Raw genomic sequence first — 22,609 nt, 5'->3', positions numbered from 1 at the left:
TGCATGAATTAGCTGGTCTGTGTGTGTCTGTGTGATGTGCTTATACAGCTCATTGACTAAGCTAGTTAACTATTATATAGTTACATAACTGCTTTACTTTGATTTCAAATGAGCTTTACCATGCTAATATATTTATTTTGTCACATTTTATTCTCTTTCCACTCTCTTTATTTGATCTGTTTGATGTTAACTTTCAGGTGCTAAGTAAAGGAATTTCCCCACTTCAGGGTATACAAAGTATATTTTCTCTTAAATAACAGTCTACGATCAGTGACAAGTGGCATTTAAAAAAGAATGAATAGTACAAATCCAGAAATGTAGTTTTTATACCATTTGTTACTCACAGTACCAAACGAATATTACAAAAGCATTTGAGATAAGAGGTCCTATCAATATGTAAAAACAAAAACAGTAAATTGCACAAACTTACTTTAACCTTATAAACAGTTATTTGATTTGAAGAAAGTAGCTAAAACACATGAAGTAACAACAGGCCTTTTGTACTGTACATATGAATACTGTGACATCTGCTTTTCAAATTAAAAGCCTGTGTTTGAATTCCTGACAGGCTCGCAGCTCACCTGCCCCAGTCAAAAAATGGTGTGTGGCAGTCTTTTTAGTCAGTTCATTGACTGTAATGTGATTTTTTGTCTTTATCGTTTCATGAAGTTTTCCAGGGAGGCTGGCGTCCTCTGAATGGAGTGGATATTTCTCTTCACTCTGTCCTCTAAGGAGGAGCTCGCGGCACTCTCCAGCTTCATGTTGCTGCAAGATGACAAAGGTCAGTTACTGAAACTTAAAATGCACAAACACACACAAATAACTGATCTGATTATCAGACTTGTGTCCACAAACATCACACTCTGAACTTACTGGATGAAGCCAGCGTGGCGGTCATGCTTGGCGTTTTGTTCCCTCTGCTTCTCCTGCTCGTCCTGCCTCTTATAGCGCTTCACATTATTCTCCCTGTCTTCCTCCCGCTGCTTGGCTTGGTCCATCATCTCACGCCTCTTTCGCTCCATCTCCTCTGCAGAGAGCTTCCTACATCAGACAGAACAACATGGAAAATTAACCAGTTCAGCGTGGGTGGTGATAAAGATGAGATTTTATGTAACATGTTACAATTTAAGCAGCTCATCTTAACACACGTATCACAGTTACAACATCGATAATATTTACAAGTGCTTGCAAAAAAAAAAAAAAAAAAAAGAGCAGATCAAAGCAGTTATTGCAATATTTAATCAGTTATCATACAAATACGTTCACAAACATACTTTTTGGAGATGTGTACACTCTTACTTGGGCACGTGGTTCCTCTGTCTCTGGTAGCGGTCCTTCTGTGGGCTGGGAGCTCTAGGTTCCTGCTTCTTTTCACTCCGATGTGAGGAGGATGAAGAGTAGGAGCGGCTGTCCTTGTAATTCCTGTGAGGTGATCGGGATCGGCTCCTCTCACGCCGCCCTGAGTGACCGGAGGAGGTCGAGGTCTGTTGATATCTGTCTGTTGGGAGCTGAGGGAAAAGACCAATAATCAGCAACACATTTCAGGAGGGTCTCCCCTTACAGTGGATTGGGCCAGAAACCCCCAAGAAAAAGAAAAGCTGCATGCTGCTTTTAAAAAACAAAACAAAGAAACAACAAAAACCCAACAACACTTGCAAAGAAACTTTAGCTCCCTGGTCACCGGGAGTCCCTTATTTCTACTTGTTGAAGGCTTTCAACTTCTACTCTCGTGCTGTGTGTGCAGCTTACACAGAGAACTGTGGGTCAGAATGGCAGAATGTGAACACACTCATGCATGCATATTAAAGTTTTCCAGGCATGCTGAAGAAGGTTAATATTTTGTGGATATTTATAAGCATATTTACTAAAAACACTTTAAAGATGAAGCGATTGGTTTTGCCAGTGCACATCTGATTAATCACTTCCACACCAGTTACAACCCACTCATGATGCAGAGAGTTTCCCTTAATTTGGAACTAATGAAGCAAAGCATGACTCTACCCTTTAAACTGATGAGCTTTGCTGTTTAGTTATGGCACCTTTACTTTTCACAAATACAAGCTTGAACTTAAGACACTCCGCAGACTTTCCCTTTAGAGGCTCTAGGACTGTTTCCCACACAGTGGATGTCTCAGAGATCAGATGCTGAAAATGCAGGATAAGTCATGTGCATGTGTGTGATCACAGTAGCTGTGGTACAGACCTGTAGACCATAGCCTGGATGATGATGATGATGAGAATGAGATTTGGTGTCTGAGGAGTTGTCTCGTGGGTGTGACCTGAAAAACGAATAAAAAATGATATATAAAAAAAGTGGTACTTATGAGCAATTTGCTGGTTTACACAGAAGTCTCATAACATACTGCAATCATTTCTGAAACAACCTCTTTACTAGCCTGTGTTTCTTCTCATCGTCTTCCTCCGAGCTCGAACTTGAACTCCTCTTATGCTTCTTTTCCTTCCTTCTGTCTTTGTCTCCTTTCTTCTCCTTCTTCTCCTTCTTCCTCTTCTTTTTCTTGTCTTTCTTGTCAAGGTTTTGGCGAAGCTATTTAAAAACAACCAAACAAATACAAATATTTACATGATAGAAATCATCAGCCTGTAATAATAATGCTTTTTAGGATGTTATATCTCATTAACCTACACCGATACCAGCTTTTTGGACCTTAACGTTACCATTTCTTTAATTTTCTTCATCTTTACTGGATTAGTCAGGACTTCTCTCTTCTTTGCTTCCTCACGTTTCCTTTACAACACCAACAAAACGCAAACATGATCATCTGCAAATTTAACAATATCTTCAGAACAAATCAAAAGAGAATGGCACGTTCACTCACCTGATTTCAAACAGGGGGTCTTCCCTGATCTTGGCAGCCAAATCGAGGCTGGAGGCAGGGGTGGCGGGGTTAAATATGGACCCAGGCAGGAGGCCTGTCTCAGCTGAGGGACCGCTCTCTGGCTCCTCATACTGGTCAGTGATCTGCTTGTCAATGGGGCGCCCAAGCAGGTACTCATCCCTGGACACCTGACCGGCAGGGCCCTGGTACATCCAGTCCAACCGATCATCTTTTTTTCTGTCACCATCCAATAAAAGTACAGCATATCTCAGACACAACGTTCCTCTTTGAACCATTAACTTATCGTTCCTCATAACACAGGAGATAACTCACTTTAAGACGCCGGTTTCCTCCGCATATTTTGTCATTTCCTCTCGGGCTCGTTCCTCCTTCAGCTGCTTCTGGAGCTCCTCGATCTTTTTACGTTCAGCCTCATGTTTCTGCTCAGCTTTCCAGACACGCTCAATGTTTTTCATAGTCTGGGGGTGCCAGCTCTTTTTCAAGTTCTGGTAGAAAACACGTCAAAACCATCAACGGCTACATCATTGGAAACCACCAGGAGATCCCTTTTAGTAGACAATAACTAGCCGAAGCCTTTAATATCTATAGTTCTTAATTTTAATTATTTTATTCTACCGCAATGATCCAAATGTTATTTGACAACAAAATCTATAATATTTCATATCTATAAGTACATTCTACACAGAAAAATAAGTAAAATATTTATTAAAGGTTTCTGATCTAAAAATGTACTCATATTTATAATCCTCAACTAGTTCAGAATAAGAAGACCGAAATTAAAGGAATTATAGCCGAACTTAACTATGCTTCCTACAGAATTCCAAAAGCTTTTAATTCAAGCCCTAAATGTCTGTGTATGACATGTAAGCAAACATCTATAAATTAACCATTAATTTCAATGGAGTTTGGTATTAGCGTTGTTTCTTCCCCGGCGCATGCGCCCGTAGTAAAAGATTAAGACTCAGACTTACCAGATCGCCGCCTCCCATCTTGAAAAACGTTTCTTTTCAGTCCCAAAGAGAAATGGAAATGGCCAAAACTGACCGTTAGCGACTGAAGGTGAAACCACCAAAGTTTTTCACCAGCTGGAAAATGGAGCTGCCGACGCTTGAGTGTGACGCGTTTTGTGTATATCCTGTTTTTAATATTTCGTCTTCCGGTTTTAGCTCATGGTGCTTTCACTGGTCCTTTAAAAAACTCAGTTAAATAAGGTGCTTTCGGTGGCAAGCATAGACTACATGTGTAAAATCTTTATTAAAATTATATATGTGTGTATTATTATGTTACACATATAGGTTTCTATATTAAAGGCACTATTATACATAGTTATTTTTAAAAGAAAATGAAACCGATATACAGTCTACTGCTGAAACTGACTTAAAATTACAACAATATATTTTGTCCAGCTAAGAAGCCTTTAATGAAGCCATTAAAATCCTGCCATGAGTTCTGCCTGTTTAAATATTTATCTAAGAGCCGTATGTTGTCCCTGAACGCAACACCCTCAGGGGGTTAATTTGGGTCATTTAGACTTTCATCCTTAGATGCGTCTTACCAAGATTTACGGTGTAAAATATGACTAAAACTTCAAAGTAATAAAATCTCCCATCAAAGGTGAGTCATAAGTAATTTTTTTTATATTTTCCAGAAAAACGATTTTTTACCAGTCAAACTGACAGTTCTGAAAGTAACCATTTCCACACAATTAATTATTTAAATATTTTGTTTTTAATCCTTTAGTAGGAAATTTTTATTTTTAAATCAATGTTTGCCTTACAGTTTATTATTTTAGTTTGATTTAAAGAATGTCTGTATTTTATTACAGACCTTCTGTCAGGTTGTGTGGCCAAACAACTGTTTGTTTGTTTCAAAGCTTAATATTATTTGCATATTGGCCATTTTATTAGTTACACCTTTCTAATATCACTGGACTCCCTTTTTTGCTTTCTCAAATCTTTGTGGTGTAGAATCAACAAGGTGCTTAAAACATTCCTTGGGGATTTTGGTCCATGTTGACATGATAGCATCCCAAGCTGCAGATTTGTCAGCTGCACATGATGAGAATCTCCTGTTCTACCACATCCCAAAGGTGCTATAGGACTGAGATCTGATGACTGTGGAGGTCATTTGATTACAGTAAACTCAATGTCATGTTCAAATATTTTGTGTCAAGGTGTGATGTACCCCACGAAGCAGTCGCCAGAAAATGGGTACACTGTGGATGGACAAACCATCTATGTCAGGGTGGAACAGAATGAATGATCAAATATATTTTCAGATACAATCCCCTTCATGAGTAAAGTCATCTGGAGAAGAAATCAAATAAATAATTGTTGTGAAAAACCTATCTTTAAAAATGGTCCATTGTGAAAAAGAAATTAAGACTCGTAAGCAAGATGATTGCACATCGTTCTCACTTTCCTTCCTCCAAATTAGAGGCGGGGTTTAGAAGGTGGCAAGAAAGGGACTTCTAATGTTGGGTCAGCTATTTGAGGCAGACGAGCTGATGTCTTCTGAACAGCTTCAGCTCAAACATGCAGCACATGATTTTTCAGAGGTATTTATAGCTGAGAGCCTATATGTACAGAAACACAAAGAACGGGACAAGCTATGTGCCACACCACCAAGTATGGAGCAATTCTTTATGTTAACAATCAAATGAGCTATTAGATCAATACGTTGGGCACCAGATGGATTAAAAAGCAACAATTGGATATTCCTACTGAAAGTTGTTTTATTCATTGCTAAGAAGATGATCACAGTAACCTGGCTGAGGCCACAGTCCTCAATGGTGGGTCAATAGAAGGAGAGGGTGAAGGAGGTTTACAAATTTACTTTCATTACAATGAACCTCGGTACTTCCTCTTTAATTCCTCTGATTTTTACTCCCACCACCACCTTTCTTGTCCCTAATTGATAGATATATGATCCATACTGTTAGATCTCAGAGTGTTTTTATGACCCCTGACGGATGTTATTATTTATGTTTGGTTAGTCCTTATTTCTCTCATTTCATGTAGTTATGGAGCAAATATGGAGCATAAGAATGCCAGAAATTGTGGGCTGATTTTCAGAAAGAAAGAAAGAAAGATGTAATTGCACCGACACTAGAAGTTAAAAAACTAAAAGGATAAACATGGTGAGGAACAATACTCAGGTAGGCCGTGGCATTTAAACAATGCTCAGTCGGTACTAGGGGTCGAAGATGTGCCAATAAAATATCCCCCACAACACCCCCAGAAGCCCAAACCATTGACACAAAGCAGGTGGATTCATGCTTCATGATGTTTACACCAAATAATGACTCTACTACCTGAGACTCATAACACCAGGTAAAGTTTTTCCGATCTGTTATGGTCCAACTTTGCAGAGGCTGTGAGTTGTGGTCTCAGTTTCCTTATCTTAGTTGACAAAAGTGGCACTCAGTGTGGTCTTCTGCTACTGGGTTCAACATGTATGCTCAGGGATACTTCCCGGCATACCTTGGTTGCAAAGCTTGAATTAATACTGCCTTCCTATTGGCTCGAAGCTGTCTGGCCATTCCTCTCTGACCTCTGGAATAAACAAGGAATTTTCACCCGGACAACTGCGCTCACTGGATATTTTCTCTATTCTTTATGAACCCAGAGATGGTTGTGTGTGAAATCCCAGCGGATCAGCAGTTTGTGAAATACTCAGATAAGTCCGTCTGGCACCAACAACCATACCACAATCAAAGTCATTTAAATCCCCTTTCTTCCCCATTCTGATGCTCGGTTTGAACCTCAGTAGGTTGTCGTCACAATGTCTACATGTCTAAATGCACTGAGTTGTTATTGTGTGAATGGCTGATTAGATATTTGCATTAACAAGCAGTGGAACAAGTGAGAGCATTATTATTATTATTATTTGTCTCTTATTAATTGAGTGCAAATTAAAACGAAAAGAAATTCAGAAATTCTGCCTCCTATAAATAAAAGTTAAACATGAACACAGAATATATACATATATCTTTATTTAATAAAGGGCAATAATAGATTAAATACGTTATTACACCAAGATATTTAACTTATTAAAAGTTTTTGAACTTATTTTATTACAGTCTCCACAACTACTACATTTACTACAGTAACCAATTCAAAATGTTGTCCATAAAAGGAAAGAACTCAGAAATTATTACTATTATTATTATTAATAATAATAATAGTCAATACACAATAATTGACTAATGTTTAAGCATTGTCTTTCATTTGTTATTTTCTATACATTAATACAGCAACTGTGAGCCTCCAGTAATTCAAGCTCTCTAATATATAAAAATCTGCCTAACGTCTATGACGGTTTACATACATCCTAAAAGTGTTTTACACTGTAAAGCTGCTCGCACTGCTTGCTACACAACTACCAATCATACAATATCGATTATGAAAACTACCCAAAACAAGTAACCAAAGCTCTTCCTGCTGCTGGTCTGCCGGCGCAGCCTTTTTCTCCATGTCAACGCTGCAGAAAAAAGGAGTCGAACGGTGCTCGTGTTTCAACAACGTGTTCTGGTAAATGATGTGTCTCTGAAAATGAAAACAAAACTGCAGCAGCTCTTATTGAAATGGAAATGGGGGCAGGAAACATTTGGAAGAACTATATGAAGCCACTCAATGAGGAAATCCAGCAGTGTACCCCTCTGTCAGATGATGTATATGATGACAGCGTGAACATTTTGAGCCATTTTGACATTTTCTTTTACATATTTATGACATTTATGACCGTCATGTTCCACCTCTTTTATGTACTGCCTGTTCACAGCAGGGAGATTCAAGTATGAGGACACCTTCTGTGTTAAAGGTGCAAAAGTGAACCGGAGGGCTTTCACGTTCAAGCCGGCAGACAGTAATCATGAGTCAGTGTGAACCTGGGTCCACACGATCCACACGATCCACTATTTCCACCCTTCCTGTGCAACATATTCTAGTGTAGGCCGTTTGTGTTTTGAGAGATGTTGCACTGCATTGGTTGCTCCTCATTTGCAATAAGCTGAGGTCTAGAACACTTTTTTCTTTAATATAAAACAAAGGCACACAAGTTCTCAAATAAGCAACCTTGTCGGTCCAGTTTGGAACAGAAAGCCCATGAGAGGTGTGTCATTGTGTGTTTGTAGCACCTTTATTGAGAAGGTGAGCAGTTATCAACCATCTACCGTAACACTGCCTAACAGCACACTCATCAAGTGTCAAATGCTGGAATGTGGCGCCAGCCCTTCCGAAAACTCGCTGGGACACATAAGACGTCATGGCCCTCTGATTAAGCCGGTCTGTGTTTAACCACACTGACCCGCTGTGGTTCAGTGTGAACAAGCAAAGGCGTCATAACGACGGGGGTGTCACCTGACAGCCTCAAGGTGGAATATCTGTGTGAAAAACAATAGGGGGAGCCTCCAGAGCTGAAACACAAAGCCAACATGGAAAAGGCAAAAATGCAGTACCTCTAATGTCCACCTGAGGGACTCCAAAAGTGTTTTTTTCTCTCTTTTCATAAAAAAAAATTTGTTTAGAGAACTCATCTACTTGTTTAATTAAGTTAATGGTGCAGCTGTGTTGACTGACACGTGAGCTTTACAGTTTGCTGATAACTTAGCACTCCGCCCTTTTATCCATACACGGTTACTTCTAGCTAAAAAACAAACAAACAAAAAAACGAAAACAAAACAAAAAACAACATGGTGCTAATTTCACCTTAAAAATGAGTGCAAAACCATTACTTTATCACGGTGGCAATGTCCATCTTTATGCTTTTAAAAAATGTTTGTTTTTTTGTTTTTTTTTTAAAGATTTTCTTTTGTGTTATTTTAATTTTGGCCACTTGGGGGTAGCAGGAAAACCAGTAAATGCTGGTGTATTTTAAAGCTGTATTTGATTTTTAGAATTATACCCTATATTTGTAAAAGTATTGAGCTGCACGTCTTAACCTTTTTCAGTTGCATTGGCACAGCTGTGTAACATCAAGCACCACGACAGGCAGGCTGCTTTTACAGACACTGAAAAAAACTCTGAACGCTCCAGTGAGTCCGTAACTCCAAACATCCTTTGGCATTAACGTCAGCACAAAAACTGTACATCGGGAGCTTCGTGGCACGAGTTTACTCCTGCAGATGCAATGTGTAGGTGGCCCAGTACTTTTATCCATATAGTGTATTTTTTGTCCCTTGAATATTGTGAGTTTAATATTGACTCCCTTTTATTAAAATAAAATAAAATAAAGTTTTGTAGTTTTATGTTTTGCAGCGAGTTGCTCACTCTCTCTGTTTAGAGGCAGCAGTGAGCTGGAAGCATGATTCATGGGTGAAGCTGAAACAACAGTAAAGGTGAGAGCAGATAAATCAAAACAATGACCTAAAAGATGCTAAAACATAGAGTACAGATGAGATGAATGAGTGGTGACTCATCAAGTGAGCTCTTTCACATTACACATTTGAGCCATTGTTACAAAAGCTGCAGTTAAATGCAGCTTTAAACGGCGGGACTGCATCGGGCTCCGGATTAACCTCTTAGCAGTCGTCGTCAGTGACCCATTTAATGTTGGGGCCACGGTTTGGTTGTGTTTTAGCCACAACTCATAAAAAAGTAAGAACATCAGCTCTATCCGTAACCTTAAATGGCAGATGTAGCAGAAGGAGTATTTCTCTGTGCAAGCCTGTCGTGTTGACAGGGCTGATCTGTGGAGTTGTGTTTGTCTTGCTGCCAGATGTGACTTCTCTCATCGGCGTGTCTCGACAGAAACCGGGCTTCATTTCACCAGCCGGCATTTCCCGTCCGCCTGCCATTCAGCCTCCGTCCTTGTGAGTTTTTCACATCACTGTAGTAGTTTTTTTCTTTGTTGCGCTCCTAGTGGAACACCTCTTCACATTCTCCTACTGTGTGTTAATAAGTGCCACTATGGCAGTGACATAAACACAGTATTTTCAGTAAACACTAGCCATTGTAGTGCATAATTTTCTATATTATATTATATTATATTATATTATATTATATTATATTATATTATATTATATTATATTATATTATATTATATTATATTATATTATATTATCACCAGCCTTATTTTGGCCATAGTACAACATTAAAGTTGTATTTCCTTTGAATTACAGACCATTTTAATTATTGTCACACTCTTTGGTCTTCTGCACTTTCACCCATTCAAATGGCTGCTAACCTACATCTTCTTCCAGTACAGTAGGCTACACACACATGTGGTAACAGTCTGAACACAAGGAAAATATCAATATTACTGTCTGCTTTCCTTGAAACTGTTAAACTTAATGCTCTTTTCTTCCAGTTACACATTTGATCTGATTGTAAACAAGTTACCCAACCACCTTCTCATGAACTCAGGTCAGTCTCTTGGGCTACTGGTGGCTGTAGTGCTAGCAGCAATCGAAGTCCAGCAACAAGCTGCAGCTTCAGCTCCGTCGCCTCCTTCGCCACCTTTCACCTTTAGTAGTCACAGACGAAAGGTTTACACACAAGATCAATAGGATTCCTGCTTTTCAGCGTGCCGTGGCATCACGGTTTATCACATTTGTGTGATAAATTCACAGGATCACACATACATATTTTTTGTTCCATCCAGTGTTCATCAGTGAAAGAGTGTTCATACCTTCCTTCTACTCTCTAATCTATCGTGAAACTATGACACCTCTGTGAGGTGATGGCAACCCTTTAACTGAACGCGGCGCAGCTAGCCTGACTGCCCCGTCACGCTGGAGACGGAGGCGTCTGTCTCACACTTCAGCTTCAGTGGAGGATCTGTGCTGTCAGACACGTTTGCGGACGACTGGGGAGGTGTCGATGCATCAAAGCTCTTATCCCCCCTCCCATCTCCGTTTAGCCTGTCCTCCCCTTGTCCTGGCGGGGACTCATGGGTGCGCATGTGCTTGGCCAGGTGGTCGTTGCGCATGAACACTCTGGGACATAATGCGCAGCTGAACTTCTTGGCTCCAGTGTGCGTCTGTAGGTGTCGCTGCAGTTCATCAGAGCGCGTGAACCTCTTGCCACAGAACAGCCAGTTGCAGACGAACGGCCGGTCTCCGCTGTGCCAGCGCAGGTGAGCCTTCAGATGGGAGGTCTTGGCGTAGGCTTTGCCACAGCCGGGGATGTGGCAATTGTGCATATGCTTCCTCCTGCTGTCGTCAGTGCTCTGGCCCATCTGCTCAGCGTGGACGCAATTAGGGCAGCGGCACACAGCCTGGCTGCCGCCTCTGGAAGAAGAGCGGCGCTGGGGCTTGGGGCGAGCTGACACAGACGTCTCCTGAGGTTCCTCCATTGAGAAGGTTTCTTGCTGCAGCATTTCAGGGGCCAGTGGCTCCATCTTGAAGCCGTCCTGGGGGAAGAGATGGGATGGTTGCGAGGGTGGAGCGTGCTGAGCCGGGGGTAGGGTGCACAGCTGTGGGTCAGAGCCATAGGGCCCCAGAGAAGGCTGCAAACCCATGGAGCCGCCTGGATTCACTGAAGGCAGGCCCACACCTTGACCCGTCTGTAGGTCTATCCAACTGCCTGCTTGGACGTCTCTGTGAAGGTCCCACCAGGAAGCGATGTTCATGTCGTCTGAGCTGCCACTAGGTGGTGCTGTCCGTAACCAGGGCTCGTATGGGTGGGCCATGTGAGCAGCTCGTGCAGGTGCAAATCTGTGGATGAGGTCACCTGCTCAAAGTGTTGTTCAGTGTCTTTTGGGTTACGCTGAGATGATTACCACATGACAGGATGGTGACGCATTAAAAACCTGCAGAAAGAAAGAGAAGACTGTTATGGAAGTACTAACGAGACCAAGTTTATTTTTCAGGAGACACAAACGAGAAGTCTAAAATATGGAGACATTTATTATTGAAATGCTTGACAGGAATGAGCATTTCTCATTCCTATCAAGCATTTCTATACTAAATATCTTTATGAGTTTTCTTTTAGCCTTCTAAAGAAAATTGAAAGCACTATTAAAAGCAGCCTGGCTGCTTTTGACGCCCTTCAGAGAGGAAAAAAACAACCTGTGTCAAACAGATAGAAAACACGTCATTGTGATGCAGCAGGCTCCACCGAGTCTGACATTTTCAGGCCGTTCCCAAAAGAGTGAGACCTGACTAAACATAGGGTTTGACTCCAAAAAAGCTGGGAGAGGATTCAACTTCTGCTGTTTTAACGTTCTAACAATAACAAAAAGGTCAAACGTAAAACTTGTTGAGCAACGAGGATACAATTGTTCTTCCTTCACACAATTCTAATCAATCTGTCCAAAAATTCCTGGATCTGGATTTGAAAAAAGACTCCATATGTTAATCACTTTCAAATCAGGTCAAAAGCCCCACCTCTGTTAAAAAATAAACCAATCCAAAAACCTTTTCTGCTCAGACAGGAAGCACAAAATTAAGATTTATTTTAAGTCTATTTCTAAAAAAGTTTGAGACATGAAGTCTGTAAAACTGTGTCTTAAGGATGACGTTAGGATAACGTAAAAGCAGACAGGTCCAGAGCTAAATTACCAGGACACGCTCAGACCTTTACCTGGATGCCCAACCAGGAAAAATGTAATGAAACGTAATGGTTGACTGGTTGACCAGATGGTGGTGGGAACCCAGCAGAACAAAGAGGGTAATGAGAAATTAAAACTTCATCAATAAACTCAGGCGCTTGAAAAAGTAAAGCCTTGTAAGTCATGAGCAGAATTTTAAAATGGACTGAAAATTAAATTAGCAACCAGTGCAAGGAGGCCAAAACCGGGTAATGTAAGAAGAGCGTGTGGTTTTTATCAGAAGTCAGGCTGCAGAGTTTTGCAGTCTAAAGCTGAGCTAAACTTAACAGCTCAACAGCTCGCTAAGGAGGAAATAAAAGCAAGAGTAACTTCTTCTGTAACATTTCTTTGACCTTCAGAATATTCCCGAGTTGTTGGAAACCATTTTTCTGTTTGTCATATTGTGTGTATGTGTGTTTCTGAACCTCTGAAGAGCTGACGTTCAGGCCTAAATCCGCCTGTCTACAACATTTAAATAACCAACCCTAAGCACACCCCCTTCGTCGCCATGGATACTGCAGTTCTCACGCTGCATGGCCGTGGAGACGGAGGAGAGGGGGGAGCCGGACGTGTCCAGGCAGAGGCCTGCTACGTGCATCCGCTGCCAGGTACTTCCCATGGAGGACGGTCAAAGACAAGTACAAAGAAAACAACATCATCGGCCTGCACTGAGGCAGCGCTGGGGGGAGGATAATGATGGTTAGATGGGGGGAGGGACGAGAGCGGAGGGGGGTGTTGACAGGAGAGCAGTTTGGTAAAGGAAGAAGTTCCAGGGAGGTATGGCTGCAGGCCAAGGTCTATTTGTACGTCTCTGAGGTTTTGGAGATGAAACCTGGCAGACAGGAGAACCAGTTTTTTTTATGAATCACACATGATTTACAACAACAGCTCTCCAGGCGAGACCCGTGAAGCGCCCTGCCCCTTACACACCGGAGGCAGAAAGCATCAACAGTTACAGACTGACGACATTCATGAGCCTGAGAATGGGAGTCGACGACAAAATGAGAACAATTACTTTACGTCCATAATCACAGGCACACGCGCTGAAATAGCATCCTGCGCCCAACACGCTCCAGGAATGCAAACCGCAGCAGCGTCAGTGGGATGGGCTCAGATTTCCAGGTGACACAAAGCTTGTTAAAGGTGGACAAGTCTGTGGAAGCTTTGACAAGAAGCTACCAGCCTGTGAGGTTTGTCCTTGGCCCAAGATGATCTTGTTGACTTCCACTAACCCCCACCCACCTCAACTCAACCATGAACATCTGTAATTATCTTTACAGCAGGAAACAATAAAGTAGTCTGAAGCTGTAGAGGCTGGTATGGCAGTCTGGAGATCATTTGGTGATATCTGACAGGTTGTGTGAAAACACGAGCTTCATGGACATCCAGTCTGATGCGCAGATCAATTAGCAGCAGGTCGAACTGGCATCAGATGTAGCAAGTAGGTGAAGCTGGGCTTGCCGACAGTGAAGTATCCCCTGAGTTACTCCTCCACATACATTATTCTGTGACTGTGATTTTCTTATTTTGTGATTTTTTTAGCCTTTAAAACAGAGGTGGGGGAACTCCAGGCCTCAAGGGCCAGTGTCCCACAGGTTTTAGACGTGTCCTCGATCCAACACAGCTGATATGATTTAAATGGCTAAATTACCTCCTCAACATGTCTTGGATTTCTCCAGAGGTTTGGTAATGAACTAATCATTAATCATTCAGGTGAGTTGACCCAGGGTGATATCTAAAACCTGCAGGACACCGGCACTTGAGGCCTGGAGTTCCCTACCCCTGCTTTAAAAAGACGTCACTTTACATCTAAATTTGGTTTAAAAGTCATCTTTTCTGGCTCTTACGAAGATCTGAATTTGACCTAATTTCAACCACCGAGGATGCTTCAGTGGTTAGAAGTTGAGTCGTACATCATAGTAGATATTTCAGTCACACTTACATGGTATTTTTTAGATGTTACCAAATATTTGTATTCATTATATTTTATGTGAAATCTTTTATATTATTTACTTTTATTTTATTTACTCAGCATTATAGTGGATTTTTTCTGTAGGTACGTCATAACTGCAAACTCTACTGAAACACTAAGCTATAACTTATTTCATAGCCGTAGCTGTAACCTGATGTAGATGTAACTACACTTGCACTGACACAGCTGTGAATGCTGGTAACAGGCTGCATCGTACGCTTCAAATAGTCCAGAGTAAAGTCTAAATTATTAAGCGTTTAGACACCTGCAAATGAATTTTTTCGACAGGTGGGTTAGGTAGCTGTTCCAGAGTGCAGGTAAAGGTAAAGTGTGATTGAGTCCTTACTTTTCTTTTCTCTTTTCTTTATTTTTATGTATGATTTCTTATTTCTGCACTTTTTAACTCTACTAAAGACTCCGTGTGATTGGTTCAGATTGTGTGTTAGCAGGATTACAAGTTAGTATGACAATTTTCAGCCTGAGTTCAGAGGAATTTGTTTTTGGAGTTGATCTGGATACAAAACCCTATCCAGAACATTTTTTTTAAAGATTCTTTATCATTGCTAAAATTCATTTTATAAATAAACATCCACAAATATATATCAAAAGTGATAAAGAGACATTTTTTCAATGAGCAAAAAAGACCGTTTTAGACCTTTTCCTTTGCTTGTCTTTTCTGCACGTTTTTTGCGTGTGTGGTGCATCCTGAACGTTGGAGCACTACAGTCAAACCATGCATACTACATTTCCTTCTCAAAAGCTCACCCAAAGCCACTCAGAGATGTTTTCTTGTCTCAATGAAATCGTAAAGCAATTAGTTTGGAATTCCCACATGAAACGTCTGTCTTAAAAGGTCCAGCTGATTTAGTTCCTGTCAGCCTGGAGCCAGAGCTACATACTGCTCTGTAATTTTTTGAGAATGTGACATGGCGGCACAGCGGCACAGTCCCTCCACGAAACTGCTCTTACTGACATAAACAAATCAAGCTCTTTGCTAAAGTGCTGGAAGCACTGCAGGCTCCTAAGAGGAACAGCTGGCATGGGGAGGGAGTGAGAGGAGGCCCCCGGGGGAGGATGGTTCAGAGCAATGACAGAGTTCTGGTCATAAAACCTGTCTGACCAAGACTCAGCAGAGCCGCAATTTACGAGCCTGCCACTGAGAAACAAGAGGCAGATTGAAGCAGTGACGAGAAAGACAGAACTCGCTACTGTTAGTCCATCAGCTGGTGATTTTCAAAATTAAATGAGTAAAGCGTGAAAGCGCTTCTCTAATTGTTTCTACTCAGAAAATGTAACTGAGAATCAACAAATCTTGGACGTTTTCATCAGGCCTGGTTTAACTATAAGTCTGTTGTCACATTTAAGAATAAAGTTGTAAAAACAGTAATGTTAGTACTCCAAAAAGACTAGTTTGGGAATGGAGGTCTGAGTGGAGGTCATGTCATGTGTTTCAAACAGTTATAGCGGATATGTGAGAAAAGGATTGCCATGCTTACAAAAGGCATTAAAGCAAACATTAAAAAGTCCTGTAATGATCACAGTCTGACTCCAGACATGTAAAAGATGTGGTGGGCCTTGCAAACTGTCTTCTTCCATAGATTACAGGTCCCCTAGACTGACGGACTATCTTGTTGTTTACACTGTTAGACCAAAAATCTGGAAATTTAAAGTCCATCATCTCATCTCCCACACGGGGATAAAACAGGTAAAATAGCCATTCTGTTTCCACTGTGGGTCAAATAGCATTTAGCCCACAGAAGATGTTAAAACGAACAATTAAAAGTCCAAAGTCTGACTCCAGACCTGTGGAAGATCTGCTGTCCCTTTTAATCTGTTGTCCCATATTATCCGAGATATAGAACAAACAGTTACATCGTCTATACTCCAAAAAGACCAGTTTCAGTGCGAGGGCTTTTAGAGCAGTCTGTTTGAACCTGCATGAGGTGCATTATAAATGGAGAGGAGCTCAGATTTGTGGCAGGAGTCACATCTGTTTTCAGAAGACGGAATAAAATATATGATTCAAACACGTGTCTATCAAAATTAAACGTTTCTAAACTTTGTGCTGTTCAGCTGCAGAACAAAAGTTAAAAACTCTTTTAGGGACAAAAGTTTGACTTCTCCAGTACCCGATGGCATTTACACATCCAGTTTAACAACCATCCGTCTGCTTTCCCATCTCATCAGAGACGTAGAACCACACAGTTAAAACGGTAACGCTGACACTCACAAGGAGTTTGGTTTAACCTGCAAGAAGTGCATGACATGCAGAGTGGAGTCCATGTTTATGGCAGAGAATATATAAATGGCAAACTTCAAAATAAAACATTCTGAACTCTGTAGAGTGACCAGATGTGAGAAAAACATTTGCCATTAGTAGAAAACAATGTTGAAACAAACATTAAAATCTCGTGTAGTGGCCTGAGCAGTGGTCCAGTTTAACTGCAGTCCAGATGTACAACAACATCCTGGCACTCCAGAAAGACAAGCTCAGTGTCAAATGACATTTAGAAGAAGTTTGTTTTAACCTGTTTAAATACATCGTGGGTGGAGAGGAGACCACCTTTGTGCAGGAGTCACGGCTGTTGTCAGAAGGGTGAATAAAAAACGAGCTTCAAACACATTTCTCTCAACACCAGATGTTTTGAACTTTGCAGAGTGGCCGTACGTGAGTGAATGTTCCCCATCAGTACAAATAGATGTGAAAACAATGATGCAGCGACCGTAGTCCGAGACGATTTGCACACCTGGGCGAAGGATCAAGTTGTGCGGTGAGCAAAGCTTGAGATGTGGGGGCTGCTAATCTCTCCCTCTGCACTTTAACTGTGTTATTAATCACAGAGATGCTTTAGATATGAGTGACAGCTTTACATGTGAGACACTGATTCATACTCAGTTGCGTAAAATTAATTTCCTGCAACACTTTTTTTTTGTTGGTACTTTCAATCAAAAATCTGTTTCACAGTGACTCCTCCGAGGTTTTAGAATTGGTCGCTCTACTAGAAGCGACAAGGTACTTTATTTTTGGTGATTTTGACAAACTTTATAAAGTGTTTTGTTTCTCAGATCTTCTCAGTCACAAGTTGTCCTTCAGCACAAACTTCTCTTTATACACTTTAAATAATTAGACAAAGAAATTTTAAATCATTTAAAAAGATCAGACCTGTTCTGCTTCTTAGTTAGTGTCCAGCAAAATGTAGTCATATACTGTGCAATTACTAATATATTATTCAAGATCACCCCCCCCCCCCCCTCCCTTTTTTAGGACTTTTAAAAAATGTGTATGATATAAAAGTTTTTACTTTTAACAACAAAAAGTAAAATATGATGCTTTGTTTTACATTAAAATAGTCATAAGTCTATCAAACACTTTAAATTAGCAGCACTTTCATTATTTCCAACAATAAACTGCCAATTACATTCTTCATGACATCAATATCTATGTCAAATAAATCAAATCAACACTTCTGAGTAACACTCTACCTACAGTGTGGTTCAGCTGCTTTAATCAAACAAAGATCTTAATCTGAAGCTCTGATTTCTCAGCACTGTTGGCATTTTCAGAGTAAAACTAATTTAATTTAAAAAAAAAAACTCTAATCAAGCTTCACGTGGAAAGATATCTTTCATTTTTTAAAAACTTTTTTTATAACTTAATTTCCACTCTTTTATACTTTTTTAAAATATATATATATTTTTTAAAAATCCCCCAGTTTGGATTGCAGGAAATTAGGGATTTACAGTATCATCATTTATTTAGTTAGGCAATAATTTTCTAATAGGAAAAACAGACTCATGGCACAGAGATTAGACTAAAGTCTGATTTGATTTCCCTCTAATTTATTAAGTGAAACCTTGGTCTTAAATTTAAGGTCAAATACTTTATGCTTTTATTTCATCATCACATTAGTTATTTAATATACAAGACTGGGTCAACTTGTTGTTTTTTTCTTCCTGCAGAAATATTCTGATCTAATTACGGCTGTAAAACAACAATTTAACAATCTCGAATTTCTATTTTCTAACACTGGTGTTTATTGTCCAAAATCTAAATACATAACCTAAAATTAAGTGCCAGTCGCTGGTTAGCCTCTATAACGTGAATTTATCCAGTAAGTAACCTGCGTACGTTACCTAACATGTTGTATTTTGAGACTTTCAATTTATAAATAAAACCCTCCAGTTAACTTGAAGCCTGGAAGACTTTCCATCAGCCTGATGAAGACTTAAAACACTTCATTGTGATTTTTGTATATAACAGACATACGGTACCACACAGGAGGTCGCAGCAGATGTCAGAAAGTTAAAATACAGCCTTACCTGTCTGCCCTACAGAGGTGCTGCCGCTGTGCGTTTCTTCTGGAAGTAAACTCTGTCTCGGCTCTGCTCCGCTGCTCTTGCCCTTGTTGGAAAAATGCGCGCAGAAAAGTAAAATCCTCATCATATTTCATCTGCTTTTCTCCATCGCAGACGGTCCAGGTGAGGCGAAAGGCTGTCAGAGTTTTGGCGCACAGGTAAGCAGCATTCTCAGTTGTGACACAGTCTATGATAGGCTGCGCGTCTTGAGCCCCTCCAGGCTCCGCCCCCTCCTGCCGGTGCTCCGTCTCTGCCCCCCCCACACCCCTCCCTTTGAAGATGTGCTCTCGGCGGCTGGAGGTGAGGAAACGACTCGCTTTAGGAAAACAGGGGATCAGTGGAACAGCCTGTCAGAGCTGCAGTGGTGGGATACAAGTCAATTTACTCATCAGCGTATTAATACATCCTCCAAAACAGTTAAGAGGAAATACTGCAGTTTTTATTCTCTGATTACTTCAGTGGGATTATGCAGCTACAGATCAGTCAGACCACCAAGAGACAGACACATAGAAACATAAACTGGCCCCTGATGAATCAGCTATACACGATAATGTATTACCAATGATGCTCTGATGATATATACTACTATATATATAATATATACTACTTTTGTGCTCTTTTTTGCATTGACCTTAATGGAGTTTGCAGAAATGTTATGCTTGTGATCAGCTGTTTTCACTTTGTGTTGCTACCCCAGTGTTTAATGTTAAAAGACAAAACTATATTCTTACATTTCGACTTCTTACTCACCTACAGATTTGTTTCTCTAACAGCTGCATTTCCATAATATGAACAATGCAAAAGTATCTGCCACCAAAAATAATATCTTTAAAAAAACAGTAAAGACTGTGAAACAATCTCCACACTGAAAACATTTACTCTTTAAGAACAGTTTTTAATTTGTTTAGGTTTGTTTCATTAGTATGCACGTATAGAAAAACAGAACTAACTAAATAAATCGATTCTTAGTTAATGCTACATATACTCAGTTGTTAAGCCTTGAAAAAATAATTGTAGTGATCTAATTTATTTAGATACAAAAAACGATGCTTGTAAATAAAGTAGATTTATGTATGTCTGCATCTGTACTAAAATGTTATGTGCATTTCCTTCTTAACATTGATGTGTTGTAAGAAATTACACAGAGAAACATATAGAAATGTATATATGGACTAATAAGCTTAGCTCCAGGTCCACTTTATATCGTCTACCAGGTCTTTCATTGCCCTCCTGCAGAAGCTTTGTTCTTCTTTGATAATAATCTGCAAAAGCATTCAAAATTTGCTGACAGTTTGTTACTTGACACAAATATCAAACACATGTACCACAGTTTATCTTAATTGCTTTGATGTCTGAAGTCACAATCTGTTTAAAACAGAACTGGGTTTACTGTCGGACTGCAGCCTTTCAGTCAGACAGATGAGCTCACGAATCCTGTGACTGCAGATACTCGTGACACGTAGGGCAATCACACACAGACTTTTTCTCCTGCATCCAAAATATTTTGAGTCTTTGCTTTTGATTTTCTCTCCAAGGACAATCACATGCATTTTAATAAATTATTTTTAAAAATTAAAGCATAGATTTTTTTTGTGGTTGAAATAAGAAATAAACTAAACACATTTCTGTAAAGTCAGCTTAGACAGACTCTAAGGGAATGGTTTATGTAACCATCCCCTTCCCCAAATGCCCTGTTAGTGCCAGAAAAACACCTTTATTTTAAAATCTTCCTTATAGACTGACTGGTCGTAGTTTTCAAAAAAACATTAAAGCACGAAATCTGTCTTTGTTGTCTTTATTTTTTACAGAAATTAATTCAAATAAATAGATCTGTCCTCCTGAGGTCCAAACCTAAAAACCTCCATTGTTTTTATTTATGTGTTTATATCAAAATATCAAAAAATTATAAATATATTATGATAACAACAGTTAATAAATGATACAGTTAATTAAGAATAATAAATGTGGTTATAATTATTACGTGTAACAAATCAGTATTTTAGTTTTTCTCTGTCAGTTCAACTGGACAAAAAAATTACAACTGGAAGCATGTGTGATGAGTTTTGTAATTAAAAAAACATTGATAACAGCAATAAACTGATAGCAGTTTCTAAACACTGTTAAAATGTTCTTTTACAAAAAAAGAAGATATATTACAACATCAAAATAAAAAAACCCTAAATTATAGAAAAGCAGAAATGATAAAGTGAATAAACAAATAATGAGGAATAAAGAAGTCAAATATAAACAAAAACCTGCTACAAGTAAAAATTAAGGCAATAAAAGAATAAAAAGAGATTTTAAAGACAATAAATTTCATCTAATGTTATGATTCACAGTTGGGGAAACAAAAGCAAAGACTGGTCATCATAGACCCAAACATGCATGGGGTTAAATCCTCCACTGACTGAGGCCAAGTAACGCTTTAAAAGTGGTTTGTAAGAGTTTATAATCTGTACAGGATTTAACAGACATTCAGTGTAAATGTGAACATATTGGAGTTGTATGGTCATATTTTTCTATACATTTTAAATTCTGGGCAGCAGACTCACCCGGAGTAGGTGAAGTGAGCTCTGACTGATAAAGAGACGCACGACGGTCAAGGCAGGAAAAATGAGTAAGATTTGCTTAATAATTCCCAGGGCGTCAAATACTGACACCTACGTCACGGTGACACACACAATCATCAAGAAAAGCGAGGCCGCTGTCACTCCTGACGCATCATACTTTAAGAATAATTAAAGCTAAACCTAACCACGCAGTTCTGATGTATACAAATGAAACCAAATGTTAAAGAAAAACGCTGAATCTAAACCGCGAGCGATACACATGATACATACTTACACACTTTATAGTCATGCAGAACATGAAATGGAGTTTGCATGTTGTCTGCAGGTACTCAGGTTTAACTGCTTAACTGTGTGTGGATGTGAAGCAGAAATACATAAAAACAGACTCTGTATGAATGTATGAGAAAATGTGCCTTTTAATACTAAAAATCACTTCATTTCCCGTTTGTTAGTGGAGGTTTTTCTTTATAAGGACTCTCTGTCTTTATTGCGTCGCACATTGTTTCAGACCCACTTGCTCGTTGCTTCATGTTTGGCCAGGCGGGATCAGGTCACCCTGCTAAAGCTGGTTTGGCTCAGACTAAAACATGGGAACTGCACAGATCTACTTGAAAGCTCTTTTCTGTCTCTCTTTAACATGCTGATTAAACTCAAACAAAAGCTTTAAAGAACACGCTAAATGTTGCATTTCTTGTAACATGTCAAAGTTCAGTCTGTGGCTTTGAACATGCATCACACATTTAATAGTTTTTAACATCTTCTGCCTTTGAGGTGTTATTTTAAATTTTGTCTCCTCTCTGAGTTAATTCCTTTCCTGTCACAGCATGTTGGTGGAGCAGCTTCAAATCAACTGACAAACACAGACCACAGACAGGCCGGCGGGAAGTGACTTCCTACCCTCTCTGCTCCCTTTTTCTCTAGAACGGCGCTCTACAAACGCTGAGCTCGAAAGCACGGCGTGGATTTGAAGCACAGAGTGGTTGACTAATACTGAGAACATCTTGATTCAGGACACAGCTTGTTAGATTTAAGCACATTTCGAAGCTTTAAAGATCAGGGGCTTTTCCCCCTCAGTGTTCTTATTTTAACACAAGTTTTTTTTATCTGAACGTGTTTTATTTTGATGTAACTTCAGGGACAAGTGCAACATCTCAAACCTGCTTTGATAAATCTTTATTAAAATGTGGATAATATTGCAGATTTTTTTCAGTATCCTTTACGCTCACAGAAGAAATCAGGCCACTAAACTGAAGACCACACACCACGCCTAAATGGTGTTTACCGACATCTTTAAATAGTCAAGCATATTTCCTCATGAATAC

General features: G+C 39.7%; 2 protein-coding genes across 4 annotated transcripts; both read right to left on the bottom strand.

Annotated features, from left to right (window-relative positions):
* Window positions 1-308: 308 nt before the first annotated feature.
* On the bottom strand, window positions 309-4,002 carry cwc25 (CWC25 spliceosome associated protein). 3 transcript variants are annotated; one of them, XR_015129968.1, is made up of 9 exons: window positions 3,830-4,002; window positions 3,171-3,343; window positions 2,838-3,074; window positions 2,645-2,746; window positions 2,397-2,545; window positions 2,204-2,279; window positions 1,300-1,508; window positions 874-1,041; window positions 309-765 (listed from the first exon to the last, which is right to left on the bottom strand). XR_015129968.1 is itself a non-coding variant. In XM_086297009.1 (9 exons), exons 1-9 carry the CDS (start codon window positions 3,845-3,847, stop codon window positions 654-656), a joined length of 1,224 nt encoding a protein of 407 aa, XP_086153135.1. In that variant the 5' UTR covers window positions 3,848-4,001; the 3' UTR covers window positions 309-653. The 3 variants fall into 3 exon arrangements, 2 of the variants coding, with proteins under 2 accessions (XP_086153135.1, XP_086153136.1); XM_086297009.1 differs by having other exon boundaries at window positions 2,385-2,545; window positions 2,677-2,746; window positions 3,830-4,001; XM_086297010.1 differs by having other exon boundaries at window positions 2,677-2,746; window positions 3,830-4,001.
* A 3,976-nt stretch (window positions 4,003-7,978) lies between these two features.
* sp6 (Sp6 transcription factor) lies at window positions 7,979-18,882 on the bottom strand. The gene is made up of 2 exons (XM_086297008.1): window positions 18,682-18,882; window positions 7,979-11,609 (listed from the first exon to the last, which is right to left on the bottom strand). Exon 2 carries the CDS (start codon window positions 11,487-11,489, stop codon window positions 10,569-10,571), a length of 921 nt encoding a protein of 306 aa, XP_086153134.1. The 5' UTR covers window positions 11,490-11,609; window positions 18,682-18,882; the 3' UTR covers window positions 7,979-10,568.
* Between the last annotated feature and the right edge of the window lie 3,727 nt (window positions 18,883-22,609).

The sequence above is a fragment of the Aulonocara sp. 'chitande type north' Nkhata Bay genome, linkage group LG6 (assembly GCF_057382095.1).
Source record: "Aulonocara sp. 'chitande type north' Nkhata Bay isolate Kocher_YH1m ecotype deep benthic linkage group LG6, A_spYH_male_GT1.1, whole genome shotgun sequence".
Lineage (NCBI taxonomy): Eukaryota > Metazoa > Chordata > Actinopteri > Cichliformes > Cichlidae > Aulonocara > Aulonocara sp. 'chitande type north' Nkhata Bay.
This window is presented reverse-complemented; position numbering and strand designations above follow the sequence as displayed.

What these genes read in the sequence shown, in the direction of transcription:
- cwc25 (XM_086297009.1), bottom strand. An exon ending in AAACACAGGCTAGTAAAGAG is followed by an intron (nt 2,280 to 2,384) that starts GTTGTTTCAGAA and finishes TTCGTTTTTCAG; the next exon opens with GTCACACCCACGAGACAACT. An exon ending in ATCCAGGCTATGGTCTACAG is followed by an intron (nt 1,509 to 2,203) that starts GTCTGTACCACA and finishes CTTTTCCCTCAG; the next exon opens with CTCCCAACAGACAGATATCA.
- sp6 (XM_086297008.1), bottom strand. Translation starts at nt 11,489, where the DNA reads ATGGCCCACCCATACGAGCCCTGGTTACGGACAGCACCACCTAGTGGC.